This window comes from Charadrius vociferus, unplaced genomic scaffold (genome assembly GCF_000708025.1).
Source record: "Charadrius vociferus isolate BGI_N301 unplaced genomic scaffold, ASM70802v2 scaffold613, whole genome shotgun sequence".
In the NCBI taxonomy this organism is placed as follows: Eukaryota; Metazoa; Chordata; class Aves; order Charadriiformes; family Charadriidae; genus Charadrius; species Charadrius vociferus.
Window position 1 is genome coordinate 583,740 of NW_009647757.1, and position 14,475 is coordinate 598,214.

The 14,475-nt window shown below is 46.5% G+C and overlaps 1 protein-coding gene across 1 annotated transcript in view; it reads right to left on the minus strand.

Moving 5' to 3' along the window:
• Window positions 1–3,287: 3,287 nt before the first annotated feature.
• Window positions 3,288–14,475, minus strand: part of MAN1C1 (mannosidase, alpha, class 1C, member 1) — a 42,293-nt gene continuing 31,105 nt past the window's right edge. The window contains exons 5-11 of the mRNA XM_009882197.1: window positions 14,250–14,373; window positions 11,649–11,742; window positions 7,954–8,069; window positions 7,541–7,760; window positions 5,351–5,523; window positions 4,398–4,513; window positions 3,288–3,730 (exon numbers count right to left, since the gene is read on the minus strand). Of these exons, the coding sequence (XP_009880499.1) occupies window positions 3,613–3,730; window positions 4,398–4,513; window positions 5,351–5,523; window positions 7,541–7,760; window positions 7,954–8,069; window positions 11,649–11,742; window positions 14,250–14,373 (961 nt within the window). The 3' untranslated portion in view covers window positions 3,288–3,612. The remainder of the gene's footprint in view (window positions 3,731–4,397; window positions 4,514–5,350; window positions 5,524–7,540; window positions 7,761–7,953; window positions 8,070–11,648; window positions 11,743–14,249; window positions 14,374–14,475) is intronic.

Genomic DNA, 14,475 nt, shown 5'->3' on the forward strand with positions numbered 1-14,475 from the left:
TTGCTCAAAGCAACTTCATCTTCCCGAGCTGCTGAATGAACCAATTATCAAAAGAATGTCACAAGAACGAACAAAAATGTTCCACTCGGCTCTGCAGTGACCAGAGGACAGACTGCTGGGAGAAAGGATGCTGATCCCAGATCCGGCCCTTGTTGCAGGTACTGACAACTGCCGGGGTGAGAACAGGAGCGGCGCGTGAACGTCTCTGCACAGTCGTCCTGCTTAGAGTCACAGAGGACATGCAGGCTAAACTGTGGCGTAAGGCACAGAAGAATCTGTCTTCAATTTTTTCCTTTCTTTTTCTTCTGTTATTTCAGTCCAGAAACAACGTATATCAAAGAGCAAACTTGGATGGGGATTATTTATTTCTTGCTAGAAAAATAAGACATTTAGTAGAACTTCTGCTAACCTGTATCAGATGGTGAAGAAGCAATTTAAGAGAGCTGGTGCAGATGGGAATTGCTGTCCATACACTGGGTAGATTACTCTGGAAATCAACATCTATTGTGAAATACTCTTGAAATCAACCAGTATTGTCACCTAGTTATTCCAAGCATGATGTAACAGGTCTTTGACAGATGGCTTTAAAGAGAATCAACCCAAACATGCTTTTTATTTTACAAGACTTTTATTCTGTTTCACAGATCTGACTATTACAGCAGTGAAATTATTACAAGTGACTCATAACATTTAGTTCCAAATAAAAGTAGAAAAACACAAAAACGATAAAGGAAAGTTAAATGAGATGTGATGTGTGGTAAATGTGTTTTAAGAGCACAGAAAAAGTATATAAAAATACATTAGGATCAAGAATTTTGCGGACAGGTTTTGAGCGAGTTACAATTTTGACACCACAGAATCACAGAATCACAGAATGGTTGAGGCTGGCAGGGACCTCTGGAGATCATCTGGTCCACCCCTGCTGCTCAAGCGGGGCCACCTGCAGCCAGTTGCCCAGGACTGTGTCCGGGCGGCTTTTGACTCCACAGCCTCCCTGGGCAACCTGTGCCAGTGCTCAGCCACCCTCAGAGTAAAAAAAAGTGTTTCCTCATGTTCAGAGGGAGCCTCCTGTGTTTCAGTTTGTGCCCATCGCCTCTGGTCCTGACGCTGGGAGCCACTGGAAAGAGCCTGGCTCTGTCTTCTTTGCACCCTCCCTTCAGGTATTCATATACATTAATATACAAATTTATATATTTAATGTATATAAATACCTAAGCCTTCTCTTTTCTAGGCTAAACAGTCCCAGCTCTCTCAGCTTTTCCTCACAGCAGAGACGTTCAAGTCCCTTAATGATCTTTGTGGCCTTTTGTTGGACTCTCTCCAGTATGTCTTTGTCTCTCTTGTACTGAGGAGCCCAGAACTGGACTCCGCACCCCAGGTGTGGCCTCACCAGTGCTGGGTAGAGGAGAAGGATCACCTCCCTCATCCTGCTGGCAATGCTTTGTCTAATGCAGCCCAGGATACCCATAGCCTTCTTTGCAGCAAGGGCCCACTGCTGGCTCATCATCCATGTTGTGCACAGGACCCCGAGGTCCTTTTCTGCCAAGCCGCTTTCCAGCCAGGTGCCCCAGCGCCTATCAGTGCACGGGGTTGTTCCTTCCCAGGCGCAGGACTTCGCACTTCTGCTTGTTGAACTTCATTAAGTTCTTATCAGCCCACTTCTCCAGCCCATCGAGGTCCCTCTGGATGGCAGCACAATGCTCTGGTGTATCAGGCGCCCCTCCTAGTTTTGTGTCATCAGCAAACTTGCTGACAGATCGTTAATGAAGATGTTAAACAGGACTGGACCCAGTACTGACCCCTGGGGTACTCTGCTAGTTACTGGCCACTAACTAGACTTCGTGCCACTGATCACCACCTCTATACCCAACTATTCAGCCAGTTTATTCAGCCAGCTCCCTCAGCACTTGTGGGTGCATCCCTTCAGGGCCCACAGACTTATCTATGTCCAGTTTGCTTAAGTATTCCCTGAGCTGATCCTCTTCTGCCAAGGGTACATCTTCCTTGCTCCAGCTTTTCCCCCTGCTCTCTGGAACCTGGGATTCCAGAAGGCCGATATTCCTAGTAAAGCCTGAGGCAAAGGCGGTATTTGGCATTTCAACCTTTTCCATGTCCTGTGTAACCAGGTCCCCCATCTTGTTGAGCACTGGGCCCATATTTTCCTACGTCTTCCTTTTGTCACCTGTGTTCTTATAGAAGCCCTTCTTCTTGTCTTTGACATCCCTGGCCAGATTCGGTTCCATTTGGGCTTTAGCTTTCTTAACCTCACCCCTGGATGTTCAGACGACGTCTCTATATTCCTCCCAGGTTATCTGACCTCGCTTCCACCCTCTGTGTGCTTCCTTTTTGTCGTCAACCCTGGATGCTCAGACAATGTTTTTGTAGTCCTCCCAGGTTACCCATCCTTGCTTCCACCCTCTGTACGCTTCCTTTTTGTGTTTGAGTTTGGCTAGGAGTTCTCTGTTCGTCCACGCAGGCCTCCCGGCATTTTTGCCTGACTTCTTGCTCATTGAAATGGAACTTCTTGGGCTTGGATGACATGATTCTTGAATATTAACTGGCTTCCGTCCAGGGTCTTATCCCACAGGAGTCTTCCAAGCAACTCTTTGAAGAGGCCAAAGTCTGCTCTCCTGAAGTCCAGGGCTGTGAGCTTGCTTTTCACCCTCCTTCCTCAGGATCCTGAACTCCACAATCTCGTGTGGCAGCCAAAGCCACCTTTGATCTTCACATCCCCAACAAGCCCCTGCTTATTGGTGAGTGTGAGGTCCAGCAGAGCACTTCCCTTTGTTGGCTCCTCTGTCACCTGGAGGAGGTGGAACTCAAGGAACCTCCTGGATTGCTTATGTCCTGCTGTGTTGTCCCTCCAGCAGATATCGGGGTGGCTGAAGTCCCCCATGAGGACCAGGGCCTGCAAATTCAAACCTGAGGCTGCTGCTATCTGTCTGTGGAGGGCCTGATCCTCTTGTTCTTCCTGGTCAGGTGGCCTATAGCAGACACCCACTATAACGTCACCTTTACCTGTCCTCTCTTTAATCCTAACCTGTAAGCTCTCAGTCAGCTCCTCATCCATCCCCAGGCAGAGCTCCGCACGCTCCAGCTTCTCTCTCACATGAAGGGCAATGCCACTTCCTCCTTCTCCTGTCCTGTCCTTCCTAAAGAGCCTAGAAAGCCTACCGCCTAGAAAGCACAGTATATTGAAAACTGTTAATTAAAAAGGTGATAAATCCGAGAGTATATAAAAGGCAAAAATGAAACAGAAAAACGAAAGGAGGATGTGTATGTGTGTGAAGTCTATTTTATGGCAAACTTCCAGTCCTTTGGCCACTATAAAGCAAAGTCAGTGGATTTCATATAAATTCTCTGTATAAAGGAATGTCTATGAACTGTGTACAATATGGCCCAGAATAAACATCTCATTATCAGGCTAATAAAGCTCCTCACAGAGGAAAAGAAGGTGCTTATGTCACGGTTTCATCTCCCCAATATAATACTGTCCGGAATTGGACTAGTGCCCCAAAATACCATTTTAGGAACAACGCAAATTCCTTTAATGGAAAGGAAATGCAGTAACCCGCCGACGCTGCAGAAGCAGGGCGCTGGGCAATGGCCTCCCTACTGCCCGCTTGCTTTAAAGTTCGTGTGGTTGATTGGCAGGGGGTGAGCCTCTGTGTTGAACACCCAGTCGTCCAGGGACAGCACGTCATCTTCACAGAACAGAAGATAGAGGTACCTGGAGCCATAAGGCGAGGGTGGGCGGGAAGAAGATGGACACAAAGGGAGATTAAAAGAAACTCAAGCGGGACTCCAAGCACGCACAAGCAAGCACTGTCAGCAGGACTGTGATGGGAGCTGCCACTGGCCTCAGCTGCCACGGTGACACATTTCCCACCTCCCTGCCTCACTCTCCTGCTGGAAACTACCACCCCTGGTGCAAGGGTGGCAAAACGGGATGGGGATCTGCACTCCGCCACCCCGCAGACATTAGCTCACACTACCAGCAAGGGCAGATCTGCACCAAGGGGCAGCAAATTCAGGCCATAGTCACGCCTCCTCTGCATGCAGGACATTAAGCTGGCAGGGGAGACAGCTGCCTCTTAAACCATCAGAGCTAAATTCAAGGGAGCTCAGCAGTCAGAGCCTCCCACTTTGAGCAGCTCTAAATCGTGGGAAGTCTCCTTTAAATCCAGCACATGAGCAGAAACCTTGAGAGTGCCAATGACAGCAGTGTTTCTACAGGAGGAAACTAGAAAAGCTTTGCAGCGCCCATAGCCTTGCCCAGTCTTCCCCCCAAGAGAATAAGACTTCCCCCTTATTATTTGAGTCCTATTAAGCAGGCAAGAGCATTGATGCTGCAGGAATTATCCTCCTCTGAAAGGCCTCTGTGATCCTACACTTACTTCAGAGTCTCTGCGAGGAAAAAACTCTGTTGCATGTTGTCATGGGTTGGGGTTGTGGTGTAAACATCTCGGATGCCAGAAAAACCAGCTTCTACTCTACAATGTTTTTCCAGGGCCTGAGAAAAGACAAGACATCTCAGTAACACACAATAGCATGGAGTAACTCATTAATCATCATCAGTTGCACTACAAGTCAGCTTTACAAATCAAATTCCAGGTTTATAGTAGCCTCTGTCTCTTACTGAAGAGCATGGTGATTACTCCAGACTCTGGGAATAAAGCTAGTTCTAATGAAATAGCAAAAGAAACATAAACCGCCTAAGTTAGTTGATTGATTGACCTTGACGTTACGCACACAGCAAAAACACATCTCAAGCGGCAACTCCAGCTGTTTGCAGAGCCTCTTTTTCAGGGAAGTAGACAAATGACAGTTCTGCCACTGAAACGCAGCCCTTGCTAGGGTGCGGGGCAGCAGCCACCAGGCTATTGCACGAGCTAGAAAGAGCTGAGGGACTTTCTGGCTGGGAGGTCTTTGTGGGAAGAAGACAAGACAAAGGGCGAAGGCAGGTTTGCTGATTTTCCCTGGCCGGCTACGAACCAGTGGTTCTGAGCAGTCCAGATATTTCAAATAGAAGGCTGATTCCTTTTTGCAGAGGACTGTTACATTAATAGCAGGTTTTGCTGTCTACAGCACTCGTCTCCATAAACGTCCACGGTTTTGATTGACTGATTGATTTTTAGCATAGCCCAAAAGGGAGAAGAAAACATTCACAAGGATCAACAGAGACGCCACACTAAATTGAGCTATTCTGTGTATTCCTGCCCCATTGCTAACGTGTCTCAGTGTCTAACGTAATTTAAATAATTTCTGCTCTTTTTATTGACTGAAGGTAAGACTTCTGTAAGAATCCAGCACCCTGTAAGAGTTATTACTGTGAGCTTTCCAATCGTACCTTCACAACCTCCCAGCCCCACTGCCTGTACTTGGGATCGTGTGTCAGCCGCCACATGTACATGTAGCTTTCTACCACTTCTGGGCGTAGGATGTAGTAGCGCTCGCTGAGTCTGGTTGCCATGGCTTCAGTTCCAGCATCAAAGCGAAAGGCTTCGGGGCCGAGTTTGGTATCTAGACAAAATCACACACATGCAATGGTCGATTTGAGGAGAAAGCAAGTAAACAGACTGTCCAGGTGCTTTTATGCTGCTCAGGCTGCCAACTTTTAACTAAGGCTCGTGTGAGGTCAGATGAGCAGATCAGTCATGCCTGGGTATCACATCAACCTCACAGCTGATGTCAAAACAGGGGCAACTGCACAGAGTGCCTGAGCTGTGCCCACTGCTGCTCCAGGTGTTGCTCACTCTGCGGTATGTCTGGGTACTATCTAGGTGAGGATAAAGTGTTTCTGAGGGTGGATACAACTGACAAAACACAGACTTGGACCAGCTTTGAGTGTGGAGAGGGCAGATACAAATCTCCCCCATGCCCTAGTGCTTTTGCTGGGCTGGTATTTGCTCCTAGGAACTGCGCTGCCCCTGACCCTGAGAGCAGAGTTTGTCATTGAAGATAAACTGAGAACCCAGATAAGAAAGAACAGAGAGGCAGATCCTGTCGTAAAGCCTCAAAGAGAGAACACATTCAAAAGCAAATCTAGCCATGCAGCTGACCCTGCCATAACAGAGATATTGATACGCTGCTCCCAGGCAGGGGGTTTGTTTCACAATTATCAGCCTTAATCATTTTCACTGGTATTTTATAAATAAAACATTAAGAGTACCTTGGTCCTTTTGAGTGTCCCTTACACGAGAATCTCAACCTCTTGCAAGCATTAGCTAGCACTCATCCCTACTTTCAACACCAACCCTCTCCCTAATTTGAAAACCAGGGAAACTGAGCATAGAGGCTGCTTATAATCATGTCACGAGGTTTCTCTTGCTGCACCCACGTGCCTACCACAAGGCTATATTTCAGGGAGTCATTTTATTTCTCTAAATATTTTTGCACACTTTCCCTGGGCGCTCCCGTCTGCGTGGGGATCTAACAGTGTTCACTAGCTGGACTATTTGCTGAGAGCCAGGGTGACATGCACAGACATTCTTTGCAAAACAATGAGCTTGCCGAAATGAAATGATAACCAGTGTGGGCAGGCTTGCTATTGTCCTTTCTACGCTGATGGATACTGCTGAAGGTGAAAATTGGCTCCAGGCACTCACAACCAGAGGGTTATTAGTTCGGGTGGCTTGTTTTAGTTCTGTAAGTGCTGGGGAAAAAAAAAAGAGTTATTTGCAAATATCATTACAGGTTAGCTTGAAGTTTATTGGGCAAACATGCTGGACACCAGCTGCTGACATGGGCTTTCTGATGTGGGGAAGGTGTGAAACAATCTTTGGGAACAGTTAGTGCAGACAGACCTGTGCTTGACAAGGTCCCGGAAAGCAGACTGCTGCTTCACTGCCTACAATCTCAGAAGAGCTATAGAGATGCCTACAAAGAAAAGAGCAGAGTCCAACGCAAACTTATCATGCTGAAAGCCCTGCAGGCAGAGAACTACCCCAGTCTCTCATTCATCACCAGTCACTGCTCTCCCAAAGCACTGATAAGCACGCTGGGTGGTGAAACAATTTTTACTGGACTTGTGAAATGGGAAGACTCAGCCAGCCTCTGCTTAGGCAGCTGAGAGAGGCTGAGTAACTTCATTTTTTTTGGCTCCTACCAGCAGCTGCAGGTCTCCAACACTCTCCTATTAGGGTTCTCAGCCCCTCTGCTTCACGTAGTGGGACACCCTGCAATTAATCATCGTTAGTCTCCCCTTCTTGTCTGCAAAGGGGTGTGAAATGGCAGACACACACTATAGCCTTGCTGGGAGAAGGCTAGTTCTGGGACTGGGAGGCGGGACTAGGTATTCAGCTCTGGGTTCATTTCCCAACTCTGCCACAGGAGCTCACATCTGCAAGCTCCTCTGCTCCAGCTGTCCGCTATGTAAACCATATTGCTTTCTCTTCCAGATATCCCAGAAAAGACCAGTGAAAATCATACACGGGGATACAGATGCACAACATACCCTACTGCAAACCTCTGCCACGCAAAAGCTGAGCCTCCTAAGGCTATCTCTTACTAACAGTTTTTAGGCAGCCCACAGGTTTACCTGAGCGTGCATAAGACTCGTGACATGTGTTTGTTATTTCTGCAGCAAGGTCCATGTAATGTTGCTTTCTCTCTTCTCCAGCGTGTTCAGCTCCAAGTGCTATCATGCCCCCAGAGAAGCAAGCCAAGTGGCCCATTTTGTGATCCAAGATGCCACCCCTCCATTCAGCAATGTAGGTCAATCCTCCAGCAGACTTTTTGACCAGATGCTTTTCTATTGCCTAAAGGGATGAAAATAATGATTTCAAGATACTTAGAGGACAGTAAATATAACTTACTTACTAAGTAATTCAAGATCCTTAGTGGACAGGAGTGAATACCAAGGAAACCCAAAAATCTGAGACATTTTTGCCTGAAACATTCTGATGAACAATGTCCCCCAGAAAAAATACAGAGCAGCAACCTGCTCCTTACCTCTAGTGCATCGTCGTACATCTTTTTAGCTTCAGAGTCTTTCTTGTCTGACATCAGCCAAGATTTGATGAGATACTCATAAAAGCTGTCCCCAAGCCCCCCAATGGAGACATGGTCTGTAGTGGGAAAGCCAGAAAAGAACTTCAGGTTCATGATATACAATGAGCAGTCGCTTTACAAAGAGCAAACAACCATGTCCTATTTAATGCCCTTGTTCTCTCCTCCCTCTTCCCAGTTTCCTGGGGAGAGCTTGCAGCATTTCTTTTTCAAAAAGGAAGCAAGGTGGAAAGTGCAATCAGAAGAAAAATGTTCTGTCATTTTACAAAGCATTAGTATCCCTTACCAAAACTATTCAGAGGTCTTATTTTACAACAGTTATTTACACTGCAACTTGAAGATGCTTCCTGTTTATGAAGCAATCATCATAAATCCCAGCCTCATAAACCAAAAGCAATGGCAGGTATCGATGGATCTCTACCTATATGAAGCCACTGGGTGCTGCCTCCCTGCCTCAGGAAAGGGAGAACGCATGTTGGATCGCACAGAGCTGCCAGCAAGGGGCTGCTGTAGGGACCTCTTGATCATGCCATTTGTATTCCTGGCTCATGGCGGGACTCTGTGGCCTGGGGAAGGCTGGGGTTGTTGGCATATTAAAATGATAAAGTCGGGTACAAGGATGTGCACTGAATATTTTCTTCTGCAGAAATCGGATTTTCAAGGCTACCTCTTCAGAGTACACAATGCTCTGACCTTACTGGAGAGGAGGATGCTGAAGAATCGCACTGTGAAATGGGCATGACAGCTGCAGGTTTCTGCCTGGGGGGAACTGCTGGATGGATTTGTATCTTTAAACTATACCACAGGGGGAAAAAGCAGCATTCGTTCTCTCAAGCAGCCAAGTAGTCCCCTTTCTAGAAGAGCAAGACAAATTACCCACCGTGGACTGAACCATCCCTGTTAATTAACAGTGTCCACCTCTGCGTCTGCACGCATCCTCATTTCAAACGTAAGCAGATGCAGCAGGGTTTTCGGAGTTAGCCGTTCAGATTTTTATTTTCCCTTTCACTGTACATATATAAAGTCCTGAGGCTTATTCTAAATGCTAAATCCTGCCGACAGAAGAGATCAACAGCCATGCATTTTCCTGACCTGAAGAGCAAATATCCCTGATACAGTGTGTCCAATGATCCATGGAATAATCCATAGCAAAACAATGAGATTAGACACATGAATTCAGAAAAAAAAAGAGGACAGACTATTTGCAAACACTGGCTGCACAGCCTGTCTTTAAAGAGAAGCTCTGTGATCCTAAGTGTGTCATTCATAAAATCACCAAAGCAGGAGCTCTGGTACATAATTGCTTTCCATATGGCATCAGCTTTGCCAGCATTTGCCTCCTAGGCACTCTGCATAAACAAATCTCTTATTTCAGCAGGGGACCATGCTTTAATTTTCTAAAGGTAACAACTGCACTCAGAAGAGGTACAGCACTGCCTCTTCATTTAGAAGATCTGCTCATTCAGCCAGGTCAAAGATACACCTTTTAAGAAAATCACAGCAATTCCAAGAAAAACAGCTTCCCGCAAAGAGCTTTAATGACGAGAGAAAATGAGAGCCTGGCACCTACAGGGAACATCTCTGTGGCAGGCTGCAGCTGCCTCCCTACTTTGGTCCTAATCTATTTCTCACCAGCAGCATTGGAGATGCAGAAGAGGCTGATCAGCCATTTCCCCCACTGGAATACAGATTCAGACCACAAGGTCATATTATGAGCAACTGCCACAAACAGCCTGTGCCATGAGTTGCCCTCTTGACATAGAAGTCCAGGAGAGAGGTTATCTCTAGTCCTTTTGCATAAATCAGCCTACCCCAGAACAAGTAGTCAGAGGTTACTTTTAATAAGCTCCAAGAACTAGCAACAGGCCCCTCTGTATGTCAGCAAGGGGTAGGAGCAGGTCAGTACAATGAAGTTAAATTTGCAGACATAAATAGAATTAAATTAGTGGCAGAAGAGATGAGCACTGAGTATCAAGCTGCGTAGTTTAACCATCTGAATTAAGAGCACAGCTCTTCAGTTTCCCAAAGATTCTGTAATGATCAGTTACGGCAATAGACAGGCACTACTTCTCCTCTCAGCACCAATGAATAGGCAGAATTAATGCTTGTGTCTGGGAAAATGTGCAGTGTGGCTGCCAGTTGAGAATAACCTAAAGAAAACGGCATCTCAGGGGTGCAGTAGGGGATGGGAGATTAGCTTTTCAAGTGGAACATATTGCAACAACTCTGCAGAGACAAATGTGGAGGGGAAGCTGAACTGCTTACAAAGAGATTGGATAACTCTGAAGAACAATTAATGGGACAAACACAGAAGTCTACTTTCTTTCCTGATGGCACCAAAGGACAGCTCTGGTTTAATGGGACAACCACAACCATCGATGCTTTGCTGGGACACCTTTCAAGCCAAGCCCTGTCGATTACCGCTAGAGGTGCTGATACGGCAGTTAAAGGTCAGGGATTGCTCACAGCTAGGGCTCCCTCACTGTCTCAGATGATGGCAGCCATGCAACTGCCCATCAGTTAGAATCAGAGCTATTAATACAGTAGTTAGAAAGGTCTGGAGCAGAGCAAACAGTGCAACGGGACATGGGGCCACCAGGTAATGCAATGACTCAAAGAAAACTGCTTAAATTATGTAAATGCAATCCACTGACAGGTTAAAAACAACTTCTGCAAAAAGAGACTTTTCCTTCCTTTCACAGAGAAACACAAAATCCAACAACCCTCCTTTGCCAAAACAAGCAAACCCTTAACAGAGCGGAAGGTTGAGGTCAGAGATCTGGGGCACAGCAGCAGAAGTAACCTCTCATGTTCCTACCAGAGAGCAAGCTTCTGCCCTTCGGTGGCACAAAAAGAGGGGTACAGTCTCTTCTCTGGGTAGGGAAGGGGCTGTGTGTGTAAAGCAGGAAAGTAAATAATCTTTCCCTGGGTACACTGCTTCTAATATTCCCTTGCTCTTTTCAAGCAAGCCCTTTCCTGGTTATTGCTCCTCATTTATATCAGAGCAGTATCTATTTATTGCCCGTGTCTTCAGTGCTGGCCAGGGCTGGGTTCCCAACAAGTGAAAAGAACACCTGCTTGTCTCACCCCACTTGCACAACGTTGCACTACGTGCAGGTACCATGGTGACAGGTACACAAATGCACACAAGAGAACACATCCTGAGATCCTAGGGGAATCTGAGACTCTGTAAGCCCTCTGCCTCTCCAGGTGGTTCCTTACTCGCTGCAGCACACTCAGGAAGTAAATCTCAGAGCGCTTCTGCTCACAGCCTTCACGTGCGACTCCCAAGTAGGTCTGTGGGCTATGTGATGACTGCAGGATGAGGTTTTAAAGAGATGTACTGATTTCTAATATCTGTGTGATGAACCATGTACCATTATCCTCCCCTGTGCAAGAGAGGCCCTAATTCTCTCTGGAGGTGAGACACTCAGCTGGAAACAAGGCTGATGGAATAAGCGTACAATTACTATATTGCATCTTACAAATCGGGTTGCATTATCTAATCACGTGTATAACAGGCTGCCTGACATGACACTTCCTTGGCTTGCTGCTCTGACAGTTGCTATTGCTTCCAAAAGAATAATGGAAAGACTGAAATGCTCCAGGCAGGACTCTGAACGCAGAGTGATACCTACGCTGCACCCAGTTCCCTGTCACTGGGCTGAGGAAGTTGGGATAAAGGCCCTGCGGCTTCTCAACTCTGTTCAGGACTTTGCGGATGTTCATCACCTAGGAGAGATGAGAGACAAGAACTATGTTACTTCTCTGCTGAAAAAGCCAACGGTTTTGCACTGTCACCGAGAACTCTGTAATTCATCAGTGCTGATCCCTGGCTGAACAAGCACAGCAGCCTGTAACGCTGTGAATCATCACGCAAGCAGAACCCAGTGACATGGCTCTCTGGTGAGAGGGCTGTGATGGAGAAACTTTCCTGCTGGACTCCTCAGCACAATCTTTATCCAGCTCTGTGGGATTTTAGAAATGATTCTAAAAACCCTGCAAGGCCCCAGTTCAGCAAGCAGTGGAAGCAGTTCGCTAACAGTGGTCCAGAAGCAATTCTGAGGATTTGGGATCTGGGTGGAAATGTATGAGACGCGGAGGGTGATTTTTTTTCCATGATCCAAAGGGAAAGGTGTGGCAGGGATGAGTGACTCACACAGTGCTTAAATTCACCATGTGGTCATTTAACATGATGAATTGGGGCCTTTAATTTCAACAACAGACAGCTCCTTTAATATGCTAGAACAGCTGTACTTATTTTCTAAAACCTCCCTTGGTTTCACCCCCATTAAATCCAATAGGCCTTTCCCATAAGAGACAAAGTTAAATGGTATGCAGCATAAATATTCTATTATAACCTACAGAGCAGCTAATACACTCTAAACCTTTTATAAAATTAGACAATTTGTACGCCAAAAGCTGGCTACAGACTTAAGTCGATGCTTCCAAGTAAGTCGTCAGGCTGGATAATATTTACTGAAGTTTAGTAGCATGGCATATTAATGACATGTTTGAATAAAAGACACAGATGGACTTTATTCTTGCTAAAAATCACACAAGTCCCAAGCTGCAAGTTAATGAGTTGATCTGTTCCTCTGAAGTAATTTCCCACAGGATGGGCTGTTTGAGCCCACATCATCCTACAATTTTTCTCTCAGAGGGTGTTAGGACAAATGTGATACATTTTCTGCGGCACACATCAGGCACGCTCAGCTCAGGAGAGTCCATGAGCAAGGTTCTGCCCTCATCCCTCTATGGGCTTAGCAGGAAAAGAAGGAAACTTGTTAGGCTGGGGACAGAGACTTGACCCTGGCTCACAATGCCACAGTTTGAACCTGGAATATGGATGCAATTCTAGTTTTCAACAGTGCATCTTCTTGCCCTTGTGTTTTTAGTGCTCATCTCTCTTCCCTCCTCCTTCATTTCCTTCACACACATTTTCTTACCATGCTGCTGTTCCCTTTGCCGGTCTTTTCTCAGCTCCCCCCTTCCTCTGAGCAATCTGTCATTATCACTGTCTTAAGGAATCTTCAGCTTGTCTCCTCTATTTCAAATCACCAGTCTGTCTTTATCTTCCGTATAGTTTCCTGGGTTTCTAGTTTCCCTTCACCCTCTGCTTTTCTCTCCTGCTCACCCCTCTGCAACATTCCTCTTGCTCACCCCACCCTTCCTGCTTTCCATACACTCCATCCTATTCTCCATTTTGCTCTCCTAGCTGCTTCTTTCTCTTTCTTCCTGTCTTTTCTGCAAATTCTCTTCTTGTTTCACAACTGACAGACCTGCACCACAAATATCCCGGAAAAGTACCATTTCGAGCTTCTCTTTGACAATCCCAGAACCACCGTCTGTTTTCACCCCACCAGGGTACTCTGGACAGGCTCCATTTCCTTTGGGCTCATGGGGGCAGTTTGGATTCTAACTGGAGCAATTTGTCTCCCTCAAAGCTGGTTCCTCAGGGACGTGCAGCAAAAACTAATGACTTGCTGGTATCCAACAGCATATTTATTAAGTTGCTCTCACATGCACTACAAGATCACTTGTGGAAAAAAAAGCTCAAGGTAATGTATAATATTAATAGATTTTCAGTTGCAAGTTACACAAAAGGAATCCAATATGTCAACTGTCAGGCCTTTCCTACATAAGAAACCTCAGCAGAAATCTTGCTGGCTGGAGCATAACATTTAATGCCTGTTTAGAGTAAAAAGGTCTGCAAGTACAAGGCACTACTATTAGGATATCAGAATTAACAATTATCTTTGCAGTCTGCATCCAGCAGATGGTTTAATTTTGGCTGTGCCCTTGTCTGAGTAAGTTTTTGCTACAACTTCACACGACTGAGACATTAGGAAAAACATCCCCGTCTCCCCAGTGGCTGCAAGTGATGGAGAGGCAGATGAAGGGGCTACAGCAAATGTAAATGGCCAACGAAAGCACTGGGGCGGCTGCCTTCCAAGGCCTATTGGTGTGACAGGATCTCCAAGAAGAGCTCGCTGTGACCTTTTCAGCGAGCACAGGGTGCTCTGAGGTCTGGGAACCTCTGCAGCCTGCATGGCGCAGGTTTCTGAACCCGTGTCCCACTCCGGAAGGTTCCTCCTCTGTTGAGTTCTACTGGGACTGGCGAGAAGGAACACTTTGCTGCCACACTGTCTGCTGCAGACAGTGCTGTTCTGCTCCAGCGCTGACCCCAGGAGTGCAAAGAGACCAGTTCACTGAACACCAAGTTAGGAAGTACTTGCCTTTTCTGCAAACACCGGGTTGCCAGAGAGCTCCGAGAGGTGCAGGAATTCTAAGTGCAAGGTGCCAAATTCTGCTAAGATGCTGCTTCCGGCAGATGCCCAACCCCAACTCCAACTCATGCCGCTGCAAGGAAAGAAAAGGGAACCTTCATTGCCAGGAAAACACAGCCAAAGCCTGAGGTCCCCCCACCGCCCCAGTGCAGATCCTGCCCTTGCTATGTGCATG